Here is a 24229-nt window from a genome sequence, read left to right on the forward strand (position 1 = left end):
AACTCGTTCTTATATTATATTTTAAAATTTTAATTTAATAATATTAATAAAAAAATCTATTAAATTTATAAAGATAATTAAATAATATAAATTACTATCGGCTTGACCATTACACCTCATTCAGATACAAGCACTAGTTTTTATTGCTTTTATGATTTTTTTCTTCATTAGCTACAGAGACGAGCCACATGAAATGGCTTACATGTGCCTTGATTAGGTTCAAATGTTTTTCCTTTTCCTTTGGAACTCTGACTGATACAATAGCCATTAAATCATTCCTAACATCGTGTATAATTTGAAAGACATGTTATACAATATGCTAATTCTATACAAGTACAAACTCTAAAAAAGAAGAAACCCAATCAAATCTAGAAAAAACTCTAAAGAACAGAAAATTCTATTCAAAAGAAACACCATCAATATATAAATTCAGAGGATGTTATCAGCATTTTCTTATTATAAGACTGCAAGAATACATAACCAAACTGAGAGGCTATAATTAAATGTTTGAGCAAAAAATTTAGATTCTTTCTAGAATTGTAGAATTTTTGTTTACCATATCCAAAGGTGGAGAAGTGAACATGTCATTGATCAGCATGTGAGTTATGGATCTGCAAGCAACTTCTTTAAGATGAATCATAAAGAAACCTAGGTAAACCTACTGCAAATCTAATTTGGCATTTCTTCATGTCAAAGGGTGCATCATATTCCATTTCATGTAAAAGCAAGAAATATTATCTTAAAAAACAAAAATACAAAAAGACTACTCATTAATTCCAGAGGCCCCGTCTTGATTTGTTTCCCAATTATGCAAACATGAAATGATAGCTCCTAAGACTAAGCATGGTCCTTAGGTTTGGAAAGAGTGGCATAGGCATTGTGTATCTGCAAAAATATTTCCATGCTATTGCTTTTATGGATGAAATGTCTCGCCTTTCAACATGAGATGGCAAGACTTCAAATTTGAATTTTTTTTAAATATAATATACCATTGTGGTTGTAAATGTGATTCTTTTTTTTGTTTACATGGATGTGTTGACATTGTATAGGAACACCTCTTGGGCATAATAAGAGCAATATTAAGCTAAGAAGGAAGGCTCATTGCATATTTTAGTGAAAATCTCAATTACACTGAGAAGAAATATTTTATTTATGATAAAAAATAATAGTGTTATTATTAGAGAATGAAAGAAATGCAGACATATTTATCTAATGAGTTTTTTTTTATATTGATCATCAAATCTTGGGGTATTTAAATTGCTAGCTGAAATTAAATCAAAGACATTTCAAAAAGGTTGATTTTTTTAATAGCTATACATTTGTGTTGAAGCAAAGAAACAAGAGGTCTAACAAGTTGTAGATGTTTTGAGTTGGAGGAAAAATTTGTTGGTAGAGATGAGAATTGAAGTTTTGTGTTTAAATAACTCAAACATTTGTACCCAAAAGATCCAACATGTTTAGAAGCATAAAGAGGTGACCTACATATGTCAACTAGCTAAGGAAGAGAGTCAAAATCTTAATTTATATCATCTTATGCATGTACTTGAAAGACCATAGGATGACATTAATATGGATTTTATACTTGGTCTAATAAGGACTCAAAGAGGTAATGATTCTCTTTTTGTGGTGATTGATAGATATTCCAAGATGGAACATTTCATTTCTTGTCAAAAGACAAATGATGTCCATATTGCAAAGATATTTTCAAGTGGTTAGACTTCATGGTCTACCCAAGAGCATAGTTTCAGGTAGACACAAATTTTGTTGGATATTTTTGGATGGCATCGTGGGAGAATCTAAAACAATATTTGAAGTTTAGTTATGAACATCGCCCACAAACATATGATCAAACAAAAGTTTGGGTAATCTTTTGAGATGTTTGATACACGAGAAAATTCAAAGGGATGGGAATAGTTTTTTCCACAAGCTAAATCTGCATACAACTTAGTTAACAATAGTAGAGGAAAATCGCCATTCTAGATTGTATATGGAAGTAGTCCTAGAAATGTTATGGAATTGAGGAAAATGGAAGAAAAGTGAAAATACTAAAGATTATACTAAACACATGAAGGATCTATATGAGGAAGTAAGGTAGCATCTCATTAAAATAAATAATCTATAAGAGAAAAACAACACCAATATTGAGGCTCTAGAAGAGGCAAAATAATCCAGAGGTGAGAGGATTGTAAGCTATAAAGTGTTATATCTTGCTGACAATTTAATCCTCATTTTTTTGTTTCCGATATTTTAAGCTTCTTGTGTGAAGTAACCCTCATACAGCTAGCAACAATTTTGAATAGTATATTTTTTGAAATTAACCCAAAACTAATCTCCATTTGTTTTCCTAATACTTGTTTGCTTTTTTTATGGTTTCATCTACAAGGTCAAATGTACTTTTCCATATTGATATTTGCTACAAATTTGATTGAAGAGGGAATAGATTTTACATCATATTCATCAAGAGATCGTAGAAAAATAAGTTTTAAGGGCACAACATCCACCTTCCTCTTACCCAAAATCATTAATGATGATTGAATAGAGGTTTTCATGAGAAACTTAGTTGAACTAGAGCTCATTTTAGGAATGAAGTAAAATCGACTAACAAGTTATATTTATTTAATGGATCATTTGATTGATATAGAAAACGATGTTGCAGTACTTAAGAAATATGTCATTTTTTATAGTTAAAAGATAGTAATGTAGAATTCTAAGATTAAATCAATATAAGAAATTATATTTAACCCTATAAACAAAGTCATGGAAGAAGCAAATAAATAATGTGGAAGTAAATGAAGAATTCTTTTAACAAAGTTTCAAATTACCCACTACTCAAAATTATGGTTGATTGTATTAGTTTTATCATAAGGATATTGTTGTTAATAAATATAGGTCTACTATAAAGTTCAAAGTGCACCTTGCAAAGATTCCATATATTGGTGAAGCTTTCAGCAAATAATTTGCAGCTATGCAAGGATCTACATAGCCAACAAATCAAATTAGATAGGTCAAGTGTGATGAATCCAATCAAAGCATTGACTTTATTCTATTTTGTACTTAGGCTGCTGAAAGAGCAATCAATAGATCTTTCTCCACATGTCACAATTATAGATTTATTGCAAATTGACAAGCTTTCAAGTCACAATAATAATTTTATTGTAAATTTGACAATCTTGATCTATGTGATGGTAGTCATTTTAATCTCTATCAATATTGTATGCATTTCATTTGGTGCCCTTCAATAAGGAAATGCCAATTTGACTAAAAAATGAGTGAAATGGGATTCTCCTAAACTAGCTTTCAATAGAATAAGAATTGAATGAAAAATAAAAAAATAAAAAAATAACTAAGTATAACAAAATATTCTAAAAAAAAAGATGATAATAATATATCTATAAAATTAAGGTGTCAGAGAGAGCCCATGAGAAATGTAATAAAAATTTATAATTATAAATTAAAGATTGTATTGTACAAATATTTGATAGAAGAATCAAAAGGTAGAATTTATGTTGCACAAATTATTATGTCTATTCAAAGAATTACATTAGATTCACATACAGCTTAGTTTCACATAAAGCATAGAAAGCAAACAGATGCCTTTAAACATTGTTCTTTTGTTGATTCGTTTTTTTATTTTAACATATTGAAGTAACATAGCATATAACAAGGCTAACATACTTGGGACTTCTTGTACATTTGTGAAGACAAACTAGATTTCCACATTATGACAATGTGTTCCTGGGAAGGTGCTTAGGCTAATGACAAAATTAGCATCACATTGAATACTATCATCATCATAAGAAATAAAATGTGCCAGATCTCTCTAGAACTAAAATAGAATTATGCCTTCTATTATAATACAGATCGTGCTATACACTTAAAAAATAAAAGGAAACTTGATCTTAGAATTACAATTATAGATTCTTACCCATCCTCTAATATTAATCTCGTAGATAGAAGACTATAATTTGATTATTAAATATCACAAAAGAAATCATAATAATAAAAAAATCTAGCTTTTATTAGAATGATCCTGTACAACTTCATAATTATTTAGGATGTAACTACCTTTATGACCAATTCGCATAATCATATAGGATATAACTACCTTTATGACCAATCCATATCATTAATTCTCTATATGAAAGTGACATAAGATGATGTATCCCTTATATCCCATTGAAAAAAAATCATGTTGCATAACTATTAGATTTTAAGACAACAATATAAATTTAAGGCAAGTTATATTTTTATCTCATTATTTTGTTCAAACTTAATATGATAATATTTTAGACTTTAAATTAATGATACTAAAAATATATGCATCATTTTGATCTAGTTCTATGTTCTATGTAATGTCTAAATCTATCATTGGTATATAGTATTGAGGTAAGTTGCGCTAGAATACAAAAAGCCAATAATCAATACCTCACCTCCACAAAATTTTAAAAAGAAAAATACACTATAACACAATATACTTTAAAATAATACAAAAAAAATTGTGCTTACTTTAATTAATTAATTATACACATTATTAAATTTAAAAATGTTAAAAAATGACTCCCATAACAACCATTGATTCCCAATAATCAAAACTTGAGAACATACATTACCACCATGATTATATTTTCCTCTAGTCTTTTTAATTATAAATGATTCACATTAGCGAACCGCTTAATAATCAATGAAGAAAAATAAACTGATTGGAAACAACAGGTGCTAATTTAGGCAACACTATAATAGATGACTTAAGTGTGCTTAGGAATTGCTCACAAATGACATGCAAAATATTGACACAGATTTTAAATGTACGCAGAATGTTGAAATATATATATATATATATATATATATTTTTAAAGGTAAGAGTTCTTATCATAGGCTTTAACATTCAACGTCTTCATACTTAAAATCCATTATAGTTGTCAAAAAGCTTATTGCAATAATTATCCAATTACAATTACAATTTTATTTGTTAGCTTAAAATCTAAAATGGCAGAAATTGGTTATTGTAAAGACTCGTCACTGTTCCTTAAACTCTAATAATCGCTTATTGTAAAGGCTTGACACTGTTCATCATCCCAAGCACATGCTTTGCCAACCAAACAAAGCAGATATTTAAGGTAAGTCTCATTTCAGATTCCCTTGCTTACTTCATGGGAATATATCGATTATGTTTGTGTATCCAATTTTAAAATCTATAGATCATTACTGAGAAATTCACATTTAAGTATGTCTCGTTTAATACAAATAACTACTACAGAAACTCGCGAGCCCACTCAATTGCATCATTCATTGGAGAAAGCTCCATATTGTTTCAACAAATAATTAAATAAATTCCCGATGAAAAATTATATTCGTTTAATGTTCATTTTCTAGAGGCTAAAATTAATTGCACATAATATACTACCCCATAGAATCATTTAATGACATAAGTTATCAAAATCTAATGTCATTCTCATAACACATTTAGAACTACAAATGGGACTACTGATAAATCCAGAACACAAAATTTTGCCCCGTGAAACCTCACAGAGCTAAAAATGTGCAAACATGTTCAAGATGAATACTTGAGTGAATGTCTGTTCTAGAACTACTGTGAAGCTATCACACAGATATAGGTGATTTAACTTGCAATAAGTCAAAAAAAATCCTTGCACAAAAATATTAAGACCTTAAAACGAAGTAGCATATAAGATATTATAGGCCTTGTTTAAACTTGCACTTCCATGGTAAATTACAAGTCATGAACAGTCAAACCTGCAAAGAATGAGAAAGAGTTAGAAATGCTTGCACACATTCTTTCCAAGAGCGACTATATAAAATTGGATATAAACAGCATCACTATTACTAATAACAAATTAAACACTTTTTAAACCACGAGTGTCCTGGATAATTACAATATCAAACATATCCATTAAAAGATCGAAAAGAGATGCACAAATTTATCCTTGAACATCTACCGTCTATGTTCTTAAAAATATGCAAACTTGTCCTTCCATCCCTACAATTATGTTCTCAAATTATATAGAAAACAGTTGTATTACTTCATTTAAATGATAAAAACACAATCCTGACTACATATCCACCAGAACACATACAGAGCACCAAGAAAAACTAATTGAGGGGAAACACTACTACCCGGATAAAATCAAAAACAGTTAAAGGTTGTTTCAGACCCAATCAGTTTATCAAGACCAAACAGTACAATTACTTAAAATTAAGAACAAACCTGGTGGAAGGGATTGCTTGAGCTTGTCAGCCTTCTCTGAGTCAAAAACACAGAGAGTATACAGGTATTTTGAACATCTGACCTTAAACTTGACAACATCCTTGCTCCTTTTAATCTTTACGGACCTTGCATCCTTGCGACGTGCAGTGAGAAGAAAATCCTTGATTTCATTTATTTGCTTCGGCTACAAGAGAAAGCGCACATACAATTAATAATGACAAGAAAGTCTTGCTCTTTCAACACTGCAATAGCAAGCATGCTAAATTGTGTCTTGAGTTCCATACAGGGAATAAAATCAGTGATCCCTTTTGTAACATGTTGCTTTAGAATATTTGAAAACTCAGGTACAAACTCTATAAATAGCATGTATCAAGTGCAGAAAACACCTAAAGTAACTACCATCCAGCTATTTGGGAATTGCATGGATAAAAATAAGAAGAAACAATTTATGTAGGAGAAAAAATTAGTTTCCTCAATAAATCCAGGCCCAGAGGTTATACAGAATCTCAACAGGTTTTCTCACATGTAGAGATCAACCCAACAACATAGCACTGATAATATTCAATCCTAGGGGATCAAATAAAAGCAGATGCTAAAATAAGGACTGCCAGACAAAAGACATTAGATACCAACTTCTGTATCTAAAAAACAAAAAAACATGTTAAATGAGACCATAAATTACAATCATTTTTTGTAGCTTGTGATTGTGCTACCACATCCATCTCTTTGAAAGTTAAAACAATTAGTACATTTTCAAACCTTATTCTATAATTTTAAAAGAAGACATGCAAAGACTTTTTTTGAGCCCAACATGACTAAAGGTTACACTAAAAAAGATCAAATTTAGCTGCTGGAGCTGTACTTAATCAAGGTAATCAGTCAAGAAGTTCAGCCCATATTATATCTCAGTTTAAAATTAGATGAAGCATGGACAGACAATCTCATTACTGGTCAAGCACTTGTATGCAATAGCAGCAATACAACCACTCTACCATTTAAAGACAACAAATTATTAATTAATGCCTAATACATATGTAAGATATATATAGATTATCACTCCAACATAACAGACAACAAACTAATATGTAATAAACTTGTACAAAATGTTAACAATCACTCAACCATTAGAGCTAGCAAATTAATGCCTAAAAAACACTATTGAAGGTTGACAAATGTGGAAATTTTCTGTATACTCACATAGGACAAATGATTATCATGCAGAATGTCCAGTAAGTAGTACGATGTTGAGAAAGTTATTGAGAGTTATTCCAATGAAAAAAGAGGGAGGATTTTGAAAATTCCATGTATCTTAGTAAAATAAACAAAGAAGCAGAAGTTTACTGGACCACCCATGCAGAATGCATTCCTGTACCATGCAAACTAGTCAAAGAATCTGCAGCCCTAATGCTTCTATTCCAGATAAACTAACATTTGCAAACTTGGTTGGATGCTGTGTGATTCAAGCAGAGAAGGGTAAACAACAAAACTTTGGGACAAGCACCAAAAAATACCTGGTAAAAATGTCAAGGTAACTTTCAAATCTTGTTGTGCCAAACCCAAAGAGGCAACTACAATATGGGGTTAGCCATATTCTTGGCAGCTGCAAGGTGTCCTTCACCCCTCTTTGGAGCCTGTATTCCTCCATCCCAATCACATCTTACACCAATGGTTAACACATCCACCCATCAGCCATCATCTCTCTTTGCAGTTTTAAACATGTGAGATGGAGTTATCATGACAGCTTATGTGACTTTTGGGTTTCGAAAGTCTTGGCTGCAGAACCAATTCAAGAGATGAAGCTTATCATTGATATTGCATTTTTATTTCCTCGATGAACATAATCAGGCAGCATTACGTCTTGTTTTTGGGGGCCCAGTACTCACGAGACTAAAATCTCGCAACATTTAACAAAGGCAGGGGGTATTCGATTTCCAATGAAGACCGTAGAGATGCCGAAGGGGGAACAAAATAGATATTGAATGTTTTGAATTTACTGAATACATTCAAATTCTGAAGATTTGTTTACCTACAAAATTGGTTTGTCATACCTCAGTTCTTCTCAAAACTGTTATAGCAATCCTCCTTTTCATCGAATGTTTTCTGTGGACAAATTTTAATAAACTGATATCTTAACCAATGAAGGACACCTGGGCTTTTGCTCAATGCTGCTGAATGCAACTTTGCATAAAGAGTGAGTTTTTTCAGGGATACATTAGGCATCATAGACATCTTTACCTATGAAATTGGATGAACCAAAGAACACCTCAGCTATTGTCAAGTCTACTGCAACCATCCTCTTTACTGATTTGAAGAATGACTTGGGATTTCTATACAACAGCTTTCATCATACTGCTACAACCAACCTACTTTGCATATTCAGTGAACTTTGAGAACGTGATGATTTTGAATGTTTTCCATGGACAAATTTTAAAGCACAGACACCTTAACCAACAAAGTTGGATAAAATGGCTTTCCTCAAGACTACTACAACCACCTTGATCAGAGAATGTGAGAAGGTTGCATTTATAGTCCATATCAACAGCTGCTTTGCAGCTATTCCAGGAATAAAAAAGACTCATTAAAAAAACAATATGAGAAATAAGCTTTATGAGATTTTTCTGACTTAGATGCTTAATGAGCCTGTTCCTACAACTGCTTATAAACAGGCAATTAATAAGAAACAAACAATCATAATTTCCAAATTCAAAAAGAATTGGATGCGCTGCAGACTTGAGACACTAGACACTATCTTGCACAAAGCTTGACTACTCAAACTATAAGATTAACTACTAGCAGACCAACCTTGTTAAGTTAATCGATTATCTTAAAAGTAGTAGAAGCTAATCAATCTACCACATGAAGAGTATCTTGTGAGGATGACAAATGGCAACCTGCAAGTTTCGAGATAAAAGCAAGACTTCTGCCAACCAATCAACATTCTTTGGGTGGACACAGGTTAATTGAAGTTTGGGAGATGTTATAAGTGGATGGATGCAGCTAAAAGAACCTGTCAAACCAGTCCCTTATGTACTAACCTAGAAACCTAAAAGCATGATAGACTACTACTATAACCAAACCATTCGGCTAAACTACCTTCATAAAAACAGAATCTAAAACAGAAAGTGCAGACAACCTAAAATCAGCAAAGGATTGAAGATGAAAAGAATTATGACAACCTGTAGAATCAAACCATTTTCATTCATATTTTCATTTCAATACAACAATATTATTTTCTTCAGCAGATATAAGACAAACATCTTCGATTGTAAACGATAGATAATGCTTCGGCCATCTACACCTATGCCCCCACCGCTGCTCCCACCCAATCAATTAAATTATATCCGGATGGGATGCTAGCAGGAGTCCTCGACTAGGAAGGGCTGCTTGCAGCTCTCTAACTAGTCATATGACTGCACGAGTATGATCGTTACTGAGTTAAATGAAACTGGTTGTTCAATGGCCCGGTCAATCCAATTCTGGGTCAGGGGTCAGAGGTCAGGGACAGTTGGGAAATGCATATATATAGAAAAGGGAAGTTTACTCACAGCCACAGAAACGAAAGATGGATAAGCGGGTCGACGAGCCACCCAGTTGCGTAAGGCATGACCTCGTTCGCTGCCAACCGGAGAAGCTGGCATCGTAATCCCAACGTCTGTATCCCTTGTCGACAGATGATGGAGATAACAGGAATTGGAGGGGTGGCTGAACCATCCATTAATTCGGATAGGAGATGCTTGCCATCGGCGGAGATCGGCAAAAAAGATGAGGGGGATTTGGATACTGAAACGAATTTAGTGGGCTAAGGAGCATGCATGAATACAAGAGTCGTTATGCCTACCCTTCCCTGTCACCTTCAGGCGGGCTACTCTTCTGCTGGCCAGAGAATGGCTCCTCCATGACACCGATCGCAAGGTTCACTACCAAAATCTCTTTCATTAGAGGATGCGGCAGCATCGGTTGCCGCAGCGATTTCAAAAACAGATTCTTTTTAAAGAGAAGATAAAGAAGAATAAGATTAGTTGGAAAGCTTACCATTGTGACTAGCTGAAAACCTCTCGATCTGAGAACCAGAAGTGCCTGCAGCAGCTCCGCCTCTTCTTGTCTAATGATTCAGCTTCCTTCCGGTGTCGAAGGAAAGTTTTAAACAAAACCCTATATACCCTAGAAACCCTAGAATGCAACGCTCGGTCATATGAGGATTATTTTTAGGGCATGAGATACCTAGGGTGTGAAATTTCTTTTTTGGCATTAAATTTTCAGTTTGGAAATAGAAGGGGAAAGCCTAACAATTTTAAAACAAATAAAGTTTATATTTAGGACTTTAGATTAAATGGGTAATTAAATGCAAGGAACAAGAAATATTTAAGAGTAGATGGTAAAGAAATTGGATAGGAACGTTTCTCAAAATGATAAAGAAAGGTTAAGTTCTTTAAGTTTAGTCTAATTTGGTGGTATTTGATTATAAATTGTTTTCTAAAATTTAAATTATGCTTTCATATCAATTATAGGTTTAATTATTTTGACAAACAATAAATTGAACTCTATATTGATCCAAGGCAAAATTCTAGCTTAAAATTGATCATGGTATGAGTGATTAATCTACCAAGTCTTATTAAGTGTTTGTGTATCTAAAATTTTAGTAAGGAATTGGTAGTAATTATAAACATTTAAGGAGCTTATTGAGTGAGGGTCATGCCCTCCTCTATCTATCTCCTAGGTGAACTTGTTCAATGACTTTAAACAAAAATTATAAACAACAAACAAGAATTGGTAGTAATTATAAACATTTAAGGAGCTTATCGAGTGAGGGTCATGCCCTCCTCTATCTATCTCCTATATGAACTTGTTCAATGACTTTAAACAAAAATTAAAAACAACAAACAACCATACAATATGCCTATCTATGACGAGATATCCTGATGTTTTTTCTTTGGGTTAAGGGTGAAAGATGGATTTTGAAAGGATCTCAACCCTTTTACAAATCCTAGAATGCATATATTAATGAATCGTGATAAACAACAAAGGAACAACTATAAGTGGCAATTAGTAATAAGTTTATAAATCATTACCAATAACTAGAGAAATAACAATGCCACCCAAAAGGGGTCTAAAGAAAACAAACATAGGACAAATTAATAAAAGAGACAAGAGATCAATAAACTCAAGGCATCATGAAGTCAAATTACTTGAAGCTTCCACCATTTACAATAGCCCTACCCACATAATTGTCGAGGCAAAATTTCTTTATGGGTATTCTCCCTTTTCAAATAGCCAATATTGAATTAGAAGAAATCAAGGGGCTTCTAATACACCTCTCATCCAAAACCATCTTCCTTTTGTCTTATTTATGAAAGGTGATTTCAGTGAATGTTGAATCCCACGTGTTGGGCTTGTTGGCCTACACCAAGTTCTATGACTAAATCTAGTGTTTGTATTTGGTGTAGTATTGTTTTATCCACCTAGATGCCTTTCATACATGTCATGTGTATATATTGTGTCTACTCAAAGAATATTCAAAAAATGTATTATCTTCCACTTGTGATGTTGTCTTGTGAACTATTTCTACTACCTAACTTGCTTTATGGTTTTGTATAGTTGTATTTTATGTTGTGGTGCCCCTTATTCCCTTATAGTGACTCCCTATTACATGTTTTGCATGTTGTTCCAGTATTGCATTCATCCATTACCCTCCTACTCTCACTGTAAAGACAAAATACTTTAACTCTCAATCGTATTCATCTCCTTTCGAAAAATTTACTCTATGAATGATGGTTTATACAAGCTTGTAGTGGTCACATGTGTTATTGTAAGCATGATTCTATGATGTGGTAGCTTCTTTCTTGTTATCATGATCCTTTATGGTGGTGATGGAGTTGATTTGGATTAAGTTTTTAGTTGTTTTATACTGGTCATTTTTTGTGGTGTATTTAATATGACATCAAATTTTGTCTATAATAGTGTAGTGGATTTTTTTCATGTTTGATACAATTGTAGTGTTCACTCTTGCTCATTTTATAAATGACCTATCTTTCTGATAGTGGAAATAGTATGTCGATATTAGTGTATTCCTTGATTTCAATGGTCACTTCTCTAATTGTCATATTTTTATGGAGGTATGGTGGTCGGTGTGGTGGTTGGTGTGGTGATTAGTCTTGTATGGCGTGGTCATAGGTGCTATATTTATCATGTATGCTATTGTGGTGGATTGATGTATTCTTGCAAAAATGTATTAGTTATGGTTTTTGTGATGCCTTGAACTTCTATTTTTCCATGGCCTTAGCATCACTTCATCCTTGTGTGTGTATAATTTATCCTTTGAAGTCATTTTTTATTTGGTCTATCTTGCCTCCATGTGGATGGTGTATATTTAAACAAAGGTCAAATGGTTTACCTACCACCATAAAAGACAAAGAATGAACCTCTCTTAACAAGTATGAATAAGGTTTGTCTCTTTTGAAAGATACGGTGTAATGTGCAAGTTTATTTTAGATCACAACAATGAATGGAAGATGTATTGAATTAGATGCAAATTGAGATTATGTCAAAACAATATGCATGCATGTGTATACCAAATGCAATTTGAGGACTTTTAAGGTTGTTTCCAACCAATCAAATTTCAATTATACATCCCTATTCAACTTGAATAGATAACGCAACCAAATGATAGTTGAAATTAGATAACTTGACACATTACAAACATTTAAATTGTACGGTGCACTAAAGAAAAGTGGAAGATAATGAATCAACATGCATTTAGATTGAGTTGAGATCATTATGGAAAGTGCTAGAAATTACTTTTTCGAGCTACTGGTAAAATTAGTGACTAGTGAGAGTCAAAAAAATGATTTGTCTTTTTGGGTTTGTCAAGGCTTGTCCAATGCATCCTCTTGCTAGTTTAAACCTATCAGATATTAAGAAAAAGGTCACTAATTAACAACATACTAAACAATGTAAAAAATGAAATGATTATGAACATAAGAAAGTGCAATTGGTTCACCTAGTAAATGAACTAATTCGGATCTATGATCATGAGAATTAATTGTCGACGGTGTGAGGAGTATATGATTTACTTTTCACACTTCAATATGTAAATAATTCTTACAATCAAGAACTAAACCTAAAGCATTGGATCTAAACCTAAAGCATTGGATTTAGATTCAAATTTTAAAAATGACACATTTATACCTAATACATTAACATTGATCATCAATGAGCTTAGGATGACCTAAAAGAGCTCTATTATTGTTTTTTTAATTTTGTATTAATGTAAGGTTGTTTTGGATAAGTGTTGGCCAAGTCCAAAGGTGGATGGCCAATAGGAAGCCAAGTCCACTAATGATGACCTTCTCCTTAGGAAGTTTGAGCCTATAAACTTTATGGTTTTGCAATGTACTATTTGGCTTAAGAATGTTGAAGTGCATGTATTGCCAACAATATACCGCAATTCCTTGAAGCTCACACCTATTATATTAGACAAGTGATTTGTTTTTTAAAGAACATGTCCAATGTTCAAGATATAACATTGACATTTTGTACTACATGTTAATGTCCACACAAGTGTCATGTCAAGCACAATGACACACAAAAGATAATGTCACCATTTCTCCAAGTAAGGTATTATAAGTAGAAAATACACCAATCATGAAATGAGTTTATTGCAATGAAGTTGCGAGAGAAGGGAACTACACCTCATGGTGATCACTTAGTCTTAACTTGTGATCATATTCTCCAATGAATACAACACAAGGATAGGATTATGGAATCATATACCTTGAATCCATTCCACAAAATACACAAAAAATCTCATAATCCAAAGAAAACATATGCAAGATGTGGGATAACTAGGAGATACCACATGTCAACTAGTTGGAACAACCACTATTTTTTTGTACATGGAGTAGGATAAAGGTGAAAACTATCTCCAAACTCATCCATGACACTCAAAACACACCCAAAGAAAGTGAAAAACCTTCACAAGATGTTTTTCTACTAGGAGGTATTGTAATGGGTTGCCTATTAGCTGACAACTTCCTTGCCAAATTCACATTGTGGGTAATTTCCTCAAACTGTGTGTAAGCTGCTTATATAGGGTTGTTTTTTGTTTCCCTGAGGAAGGTTTCATACATAGATATTGCCGATATACAAGAGCAATGCATTGTCATACATGAACAAATTTAATGCTTCCATTTGCACTAATTGAATATTGTAATGAATCTATAACACCGAGATCTTTTCTTTGCAAATTTTATTGTCAATAACATGCAATACATACAATTATAACAATGATAACACTTCCAAATACCAAACACAACGTGCATTCGTAACAATTGGAATGAATCAAATAAGTACCCGGTTACAAGTCTTTGTTGGAACCTTAATTTTTTGTAAAATTTAGTTCTCCCCAAATCCTCAAAGAGCCATTTCCATAGACCTTGTGTATATCTTACTGCTAAGATTTTTTGTACTAACCTGAGAAAAGACTCTTTACTTTATTGACACTCCACTTTGTAAATCTATCAATACTGGTTTGAGAAGAATGGTTTGTTTATCTACCAGGTAAGGATATTATTGTTACAAGTTCATTATTGAAAGGCATGAATAACACATATGATATTGCAAGATTTCTATATGTGGGGTTAAATGGGCTCCCACAAGGGTAGAGCTCAGCATGTAGCTTCAAAGGGGAACATTGAGATATTCTTTGCAGAGAAGCCATTTTTCGACAAGACATAGTGTGTATTTCAACAACAAAGACACCATTTCAGAGTAGCAAGCAACACCGACAAAGTGAATATAACCTCCTCTGAAAAGTTGAGTTATACCGAAAAGGTTTCTTCATCGGTGTAACCTCCTTCGAGTCTCACCAAAAACAGAAGCGTTGTTCTGCTAAGCTTGAGAACGTCTTACTGAAAGCATATGCTACACTGAAAAGAAAGATGTCAAAGTAAGGAGCCTAGACTATACCGAAGTCGATTGTGGTATGATCATGGGGGTCTCACATGGAAGATAATGTATTGGAGAAATTCATTATTCACCATAGAGAAATCACTAATTTTTAGTATAGTAACAAAAGTCGGTCAAGCTATAAAATATTTTACCGAAATGAGATGTTATGCCAAAAACTTAGTGGGTCTTGCAATAACAAAAGGAAGCCAAAATAACCTATCGACAAAGCCTATCATTGATCTTGCCGAAACACTTATTTCGACATAACTATAAAGATCGATAAGGGGTGAGATAGTTACATTGAAAGTCGGACTTACATCGAAGTGAGTGATGTCAAAGAAGTTGGTAAGTGTTACAGCGACAAAGTTGGTTTTTGTTATACTTGTGAACAACGGTGGAAGCTAAAATAATTTCACCGAAATTGCTACCTATACCAAAAAGGTTCAAGTGGTGACGTAATAATCTATGAGATCTCTCAACATTAATGTTGTGCCAATTTGAAGTTATATCACATGAAATTTTTGAATTCGAGCATTAATGACTGTTCTACAACTGATTCTAAAAACTCTCTGGCTAGAATTAAAAGGGCAATCTCCCACATATTCAATCAATGTAAGCAATCTCGAAGGTTAACGAAGGTGAGGGTAAGTGCAAGGGCAAGCAAGAAGCAAGCAGAGATTCAGGATCAGTGCCTCAATTCCAAGCAAGTGCTTGATTCTGAAAAGTACATTGTCAATTCAATTGCTTTGTTTGTTAGATACTTGATAAGTCCCAAAGACACTGAGAGGGGGGGTGAATCAATGTCTAACCGGTTAACCAAAGATTTAAACGGTTTGCAACTTTATAACCCAAATTAATGTACCGGTAAACAAGAAATAATAGTATAACCATCAATGCACACCATAAAACAAGATATTTTGGCGAGGAAACCCGGTAGGGGAAAAACCTCGGTGGGATTTGTGACCCACAATATTTACTCACTGGTCAATATGAATAAATATTATTGATACAATAGGGGCCTGCACATGCAGGAAGGCCAACAGCCTAGAGCTCACTGCTCAATCACAAAAAGGAGTCACACTGACTACAAAATTGGATGATTAAATCCAATGACAATGTACTACTCAAAATAGCATCTGCAATGCTGGATTCAGTACCGGTTTAAGCTCTATCAAATACCTCTATAAGCCTTTCTTTGCTCTACTCTGCTCTTATTCGCTCATCAAATAATTACATCAAAATGCATATACAGATATTCGCTCTCATATTCTGCTTGCATTACCTAATTACATTCCATCTAGATACTTACAAAATGACATATAAGATCGCATACATATACGAGTCTTTACAATATATCATGTCAGCTACAAATAATTAATTACATTACAATATAATTTGCATAAACAAAACTTTATCTTATGTCAGCCTGGGTGCCGGTATGATTCATTGCCGGTGTAAATTGGATGCCGGTTTGAATGAACTTTGTGTAGCTGTCGGTGTTGGTATGTGAAGTATGTTGCCAGTGTAACCTATGAACCATATTACCAGTTGGTTGCCATCAATGACAACATCAACTATTCTCATCTGAGTGTAGAATGCCAACAATCCCCCCCTTTGGCATTGATGGCAACACTCATGAGAAATATCCAAAAACTGTTATCCAAAACTGATCCAAAATAAGAGTGCTCCCCCTGAGCAAATGATCTCTTATGTATATTTTTCTCCACACTACTACTCCCCCTTTGACATCAATGACAAAGGATGTCAAAAAAAGAATCAAAGAATTCAAAATTCTACCTCATAGCCTGTATACGGTTATGTACAATTTGAAAGATATCTGTGTGTGTGAAAAAGTGGAATAAGTTTGTAAGTTGCAAGACACAACACTTCAATTAAGTCATTACATGTATAGTTAGACAGATATAAGCATGAATAATAAAACCATAACAAATCAACTAATTGCCTTCTAAAAGATGCGAGTATAAGATTGCTCTCAGATTTATATAACCAATACCAGTGACTAGACTACACCAAGACGAAGGATTTAATCTATATGAGTATGAGATTAAGCTAAATGGATGCAATATGGATGAAAGATTCAAGCAATATGGATTCAAGCAATATGGGTTCAAGCAATATGAGTAAACTAAATATGGAAAAAGCTAAACTAAGATGCAATAATCTCAAAAAGAAAGCATGATATATCTTCAATGACTCCAGAGCGAAAAGTGTATAATAACAAATATACAGGGTGTTTTGAATGAGAGCTAAAGGCTGAATTTATAGAGAATCACAAGAGAGATCAAGAAAAAGCACAATTTAAGATTAATTGAAATAATTGAGAAATCAAATTCAGTTAACCTTGAGATAGATTCCAATTATAGTTTAATTGAAATGCATTCAGAAAAGAAGTTTGAGTTTGCATTAGAAATAAGAATTAATTAATTCCATGCACTTATGATAAAAATAGGTAATTTTTTGATTTATTCAAGAAAAGAGTCTTTTCAATGCAACTGAACTTCTTTTCTGAAAAGCTTTGAGTTCCAATTTTAGAGAATGATTAATAATTCAATTAATTGCTTTTCTGATTTCAAGTTAATCTCAATTTAGAAGAATATCTCAAGTTTGATTTCTCTTTCAACTCAATTCTTTTATTTTATTTTCAATTTCTCTTACTTTGTGATTAATTTCTCTTTTGTGATAAATTAATTTATTTTTATGATTAAATGGTAAATTTATTAATTAATTAAATATGTTAGGATATTTAATAAATTAAATAGGATAATTGATCAAAATGATTTTCTTGGAATAATTTAATTAATTAAATAAATATTTAATTAATATTGAGTTATTGATTTGCCATGTGACATTTGATGATTGAATAATTAATTAATTGTGTGCTCAAGAATGATTTAATTGCCTTTGGTTAGGACCTTGGTGATGTTGTTGAAATTAGGGTCCCATGGTTTAGATGACCAATTTTAGGTTATTACATTTGCCCCTCTTTGAATTAATGTGCGAGCAATGCATTGGTTCAAAGAATAGTTGACGTCTAGAAGATACCAGTTCTGAACTTGTTTGATCATGAACCAGATGGAGAGTGAGGTGTTTAGCCTGATTTGAAGTTGTATTCACATAAATCTATCCATTTTTATTAAATGAATATTTAGTATTTATTTGATTAAAAATCCACTAGCCCATTAGTTAATTAAATTAATATTTAATTAATTCATCTTCAAACATTCTCCTATTAATTAAATAAATTATTCAATTTATTTTAATTAATTTATTAAACCAAATTCACAATCAATTAAATGAATAAAATCTATTTATTCAATTTAACCCCTTTTCCTCTTTTAAATAAATTAAATAAAACATTTATTTAAATCATTTATTCCCCTCCCCCCCCCCAACTTGCATTTTCCTACAAATGCAAGTTGCAACCACAAATTGAAATAAATTAATTTTATTTCAATTAAAATCCTATTTTCCCTCACCCACCAAACCCACTTACAATCCTAACCCCCTTCTAGATTCTTCTAAACCCTTCCTAATTAGCCTAATCCATCCCCTAATTATTGTCACATTCCTAAGCAATTTGGAGTCACTTCTCAAAGACTTCAAAGTCTTTGAAAAGCATTTAATGCTTTGTGTGTTCAACAATTTAACCTCTAAAAGTCTTCTAAACCACTTATGGCTCTTACATGACCATTATGGTTAACCCCTAACTCAACCCTCATGTGACTCATGTGTCTCCTCAAGCATTTATTGCTTTGACCATGGTTATCCCTTTTACCTTTGCACAAGAGTTTATCCATTGGACAACAACTTTATTCTTTAAATAAAGAATTTATTCACTCAACCCAACCTTGACCTTAACTCCCAAGTTAACTCTCAAGTCATGTTAAGCATTTAATGCTTATTCCTTCTTCTCTCAACCTATCTCATATTGACACTTGTCATCCTGAGATTGGGTTGAAAACCTTCACATGGATTTGATATCATTCAATCTTGACCCTTGTTGAGATTACTCAATCTCAACCATCCATTGCTCCATTTTACTTATAAATAGAGCTCATTTCTTCAATATCCTGAAAACTTGTATGCATTTAATCTATAGTGAATTTTAGAGAGAGCATTTAGTATAAAATCACATATATTGTCATTTTGGACTAAAACAAATCTTAGTTCATTTTCATACCATGTTTAATTAGTTTGTTTTACACTTGCATAGCATAGTTAATCATCTACAATCTTGAACCTCCATAAGTAGCCATAGTGCAAAAAGCTGCTGAGAGCTACACTAATTTGGAACTTGGAGAGGAGAGGAACAAAGGAGAAGGAGCTAAGAGGATGTTAGAAGGTATTTGGAGATGCCTTGTGATATTTGTTTCCCTAGTTAAATACTTTAGCATGTTTTTAGTGTCTCTTTTGATATGTCTGCTTAGATTAGTTTTTGGTTGAATAACACTAACCTTTGATCCTTGTTTCTTGTTGTTTTTGCATGTTATATGACCACAGGCTTTAGTCTAACATTGTCCATTTTGCAGAGCATCATTTGGTGAACCCGACGTGAATCCAACACCCAACAACATTTTTTGTTTTCAAAACTAACTTTTGACTGTTTAGCTTGACACACAAGTCGCGCTTTGGCGCTTTTGCTTGTGCTTTAGTGCTATTGCAATTTGATATTCTAGCACTATTGTATTTACAATAGCGCTATTGTCTCAAATTTAGCGCTATTGTCTGTATATTAGCTCTTTTGAGTCTTAAGTAGCGCGTTTGTCCATGTTTTAGTGCACTTGTTTTTGGTGTTAAAATTTTTAGTTTAGCGCTTTTGTCATCATTTTAGCATGTTTGTGTTAAGTAGCGCTTATGTTTTCACACAGAGTAGCGCTATTGTAACAAAACGTTGTAAAAAGGCCATGTAACTGATTAAAAAAAAATTCATAGGCTTGTGGAAGCCCACCATATGGTCAGATTTTACTAACTTTTTGCTTCATGTGCAGGTTTTAAACTAACCCCGTTTGTTACTTAAAATCAAAAACTTTCATTTAGTGCTCTAAAATTTTTTTTAAAAAATCAACAACACAAATTTCATTTCTTGCAAGTTAGGATCCATTTTGTTTTGGTGCTCTAAAATTCACAAAAAAAACAAATTTCATTACTTGCAAGTTAGGATTCCAATTTTCATTTGGTGCTCTAAAAATCAACAAAACAAATTTGCTTTCATTGCAAGTTAGGGATACACTCTATTTTGGTGCTTAAAACAAAACAAGACAAATTTTATTTCTTGCATCAAACTAAAATTCACAATCAACACTTTGTTTTGTGCAAGTTAAAAAGAATCCCAAATTTGTCAAAGTTATTCTCAAAATGATTTTACTTCATGCAAACATGTTTTTTAAGTTGACCAAGATTTCAAAATTCTAGTTTACTCAAACATATTGCCTTTGAAGTTAAAAGGAACATCATGATTGTTGGAGCAACATCTCCAATTAGATAGAAAATCACTGCCATGACAAGTTAAAAAAGAACAAGTGCATTTCGTGTTTGGCACACTTGTGCAAAAAGAGTTGGTCGAGTGGTCCTACTTCTAACACACACTATCCTCTCCCTTGGCTTTCGTGGTCCTAGGTGCAAGAGAAAAGTGCCAGTAACACTCAAATTTTATCTTTTTAAGAGAGGCCTGCCAAGAGACACATCACTCTTGGAAACGACCTCGCGTGGTAAATCCTTCGAGCCACTATAGAAATTAGGTGAGAGCGAAATCTGTAGCCTTGGGTATAGTTGTTCCTACAGTGTAACTTGCCGAAAGGACAAATGGGCCCCACCACAAGTTACAAGGCTCTTAAGTGAGTTACTGTAGAATGAACTTATGTCCAAAGACATCAAAAATTACTAAACACCTTTAAGTAGTAGCCCACCCGTTCTATTGATTACGGATATTTGTGATAAATTCAGTGCAAGAGCATAGATGGTTTTGCTCCCAAGATACTCACCATACATATTTCCTTGAGTAGAAACATAGTTTTTTGAAAAGTCACTTGTGGCTTGATAAAAGTGGTGATTCCCCCATCATAGGGATCATCTATTTGTTATGCTCGCGCAAGACTTAGTATATCACATCCTTACCTGCCACGATGGGATTCATAAGGTATGTAGTACCAAAGTCGAAGAAATATCAAGATGTGGGCTGAAATTATCGCAACCATTTGACCTTAGGGATAAAAAGTGTTTGAAGTGTTTTCATTTTTGAGTCAAGACCAGTGCACATTGAGCCGACTTCGAGCTTTGGAAAAACACCTAAAATACATTTGAAGGAAAGGGTCATTAAAAGTTCAAAAGATTGGGTTGATCTAGACCCATACTTACTTGTGCCTTTTGAGGCAACATTCTTGTGTTTGTGTGCTTGCTTTGTTTTCTTGTCAAAGAAACATCATAAATCCAAAATCCAAAACAAGTATTCATCCAACACAAACATTTTCAAAAAAAGTTAAAACAAAGAGAAACAACAAAAAGTATCAAACTATATGACCATTCTTCACATCTTGAGAAAGAAGAATCTTCATCAAAACATCAACTTGAAGAAAAGACCATTGAGCTCAAAAACTCTTATCAAAAGGAGGAAATTCTTCTATCTTAATAGACAAATCTTTGTCTCTCATAGAACCTTCCTATGTCTCATACGTCTATATCTTCAAGGGAAATCAAACGAATTTGATCAAGAGTCATTAAACCGCAGAGCTTTTATGCAATATCGAGCTTTGAGTTATCACAATAACAAAGGAGGAAAAATCAATCCTAACTTCTTTCCCGACATTTGCATCACATATAACGTAGCTCGGGAAGAACCACCAACTCCCGAAAGAGAAGAGGAAGAATTTGTCCCATATGTGACACAAAGCTTTTATTGAAGTTCACATTTCATCCATTATCATATCCATATCTCATCAACTCCATTCCAACTCTCAAAACACCCAAAGGTTTTTGTCCCAAGTTATATTTTCAAAGTTGCTTGAATCAAACACAAACAAATCACTTTTAGATTGTCTCTACATCTAGGATAAACTAATCCTAAGAGGCATTTCTACGCATGTTAAAACTAGTCTATGAGTGCATCCTCTCATTACTAGGTAGTTAAGTCTGTAACATCACACTTTGTCAAAACACAACAAGCAATTCAAGAAAGAACTTTGGTAGCATCTACCTTTAGTGCTAGGGATCCGTATGCAAAACATTTCACCAAACATCAATTTTTCATTCCATCAACAACTCATCATCATTTTCATCAAACTTCAACAAAAACTTATAAACAAAATGGCTCATACCAGATCAAGATCTAGACAACAAGAAATTGAAGAGGAAGAGGAAGAAAATATCAATGAGTTCCAAGAAGCCCTTGGAGGAAATGTAAATGATGAAAATCCAGGCACTCCTACTCCTGTAGCAATAGAAAGGACACAACACAACCCTCTCTTTAATAGACTTTTTAATGAGATACTCAAGAGTAATGTTGATGCTTACTTTTTAAGACTTGCTCAAGAAGGAGCTAAACTACCCTCTGACTTTGATGTTGCACAACTAAGACAAGTATCAGAACGCCAAAGTCGTAATGAGGATGAAAGAGGTCGAGAACACATTAGATACAACTTTCATCAAGGTAAACCCCCACCTCCTCCTCCTCCAAATGAAATAGAAATGTTGTGGCAACAAGTTGAAATTCTCGCCCAACAACTTCATAGTGGTGTGAAAACTAATCAATTTTCACTTAATGACATTTGTCCCTATCCCTTTGATAGGAATCTTCATATGCCTTTCCGCGAGGGTTTGAAATACCCAGGTTTGAAAAGTATAGAGGAAAAGGAGATCCTTGTGATCATGTTCGAGAATTCCATTCATCTTGCCTCGAAGTGGCATACGAGGATACATACCTAATGCGCCCTTTTCCCCAAAGCTTGGGAGGAACAACCACATCATGGTTTTCCCGATTACCAGGTGGCATTAGGACATTTGAAGAACTCATCCAGAAGTTCCTGGCACATTACTCACACAACATTGAACATGATATCACAATGGCTGATCTATGTAACACTAAACAAAATCTAGGTGAGCTATTTTCAGTCTTTCTGCAACGACGGTGTTAAATGTCTAGTAGACATTCTCTTTAGTTACCTGAACAAGAACTAGTGGAAATATTTATTTCTAACTTAAATGAAGAAACGGAATTTCACTTAGACGTGAAAGACATAGATTCTTTCAATGACATGATCACAAAAGGCTTGAAATGTGAGCGGGCTCTCATCAAGAAAGGACTTATCAAAATCTATAATGAACCAAAGGATGGCCCTTGTCCATGCTTCAATAGTGACAAGCCTAACTTTTGGAACAAAAATAAAAATATCATCAACGACAGGGTTGTGGATGCAAGAACTATCAAAAGTGCACAACCTGTGGTTTGATTTATAGGACAAAATCCCCCACCCAAGAATAACACAGTTGCTCCTCCAAATCAAGGAAGCAACACATCTCAAGAGGAACCCAAACAACGTCAACAAAATTTTAAACCAAAACAAACATACACTCCCTTAGGGGAACCCATCGAAACAGTGTTACATCAGTTGGTTTCTCAAAATCTGGTGACCTTACCCAAAACATCAAATTATGAACCTCAAGTCAAACCTTCATGGTGGAGGGATACTGAACATTGTGATTTCCATCAAGGGAAAGGACATAAGACAAGCAATTGTCACAGATTGAAAGATCTTATTCAGGATCTTATTGACCGAGGTGAAATCGAAATTGAAGGACATGACCCAAAGACAACAAACAATGATCATCTCATGTTTAAAAATCCACTTCCATCGCATGATCAAAGGGGTCCTTCCACTTCAGGGAGAAACACAGATACTACTGATTATACGCAAGCCACGTATAATTACACTGTGAATCACCTATACGATGCCGATGAACAAATTGCAACTATTACCATTAAAAATCCCAGCTCCACTTGCAATGTTGTTACACGTTGCAACAAGATCACCATAAAAGCAGCTC

General features: G+C 33.4%; 1 protein-coding gene and 1 long non-coding RNA gene across 2 annotated transcripts in view; both read right to left on the bottom strand.

Moving 5' to 3' along the window:
- Positions 1-2977, bottom strand: part of LOC131859446 (uncharacterized) — a 92172-nt gene extending 89195 nt beyond the window's left edge. Inside the window, exon 1 of the long non-coding RNA XR_009359147.1 lies at positions 2915-2977. This is a non-coding gene — a long non-coding RNA (uncharacterized LOC131859446). The remainder of the gene's footprint in view (positions 1-2914) is intronic.
- A 2453-nt stretch (positions 2978-5430) lies between these two features.
- On the bottom strand, positions 5431-10505 carry LOC131859071 (large ribosomal subunit protein eL38z/eL38y). The gene is made up of 3 exons (XM_059212594.1): positions 10259-10505; positions 6227-6410; positions 5431-5754 (listed from the first exon to the last, which is right to left on the bottom strand). The coding sequence occupies exons 1-3, from the start codon at positions 10259-10261 to the stop codon at positions 5732-5734; spliced, it is 210 nt and encodes a 69-aa protein (XP_059068577.1). The 5' UTR covers positions 10262-10505; the 3' UTR covers positions 5431-5731.
- Between the last annotated feature and the right edge of the window lie 13724 nt (positions 10506-24229).

Source organism: Cryptomeria japonica, chromosome 10, assembly GCF_030272615.1.
Source record: "Cryptomeria japonica chromosome 10, Sugi_1.0, whole genome shotgun sequence".
In the NCBI taxonomy this organism is placed as follows: Eukaryota; Viridiplantae; Streptophyta; class Pinopsida; order Cupressales; family Cupressaceae; genus Cryptomeria; species Cryptomeria japonica.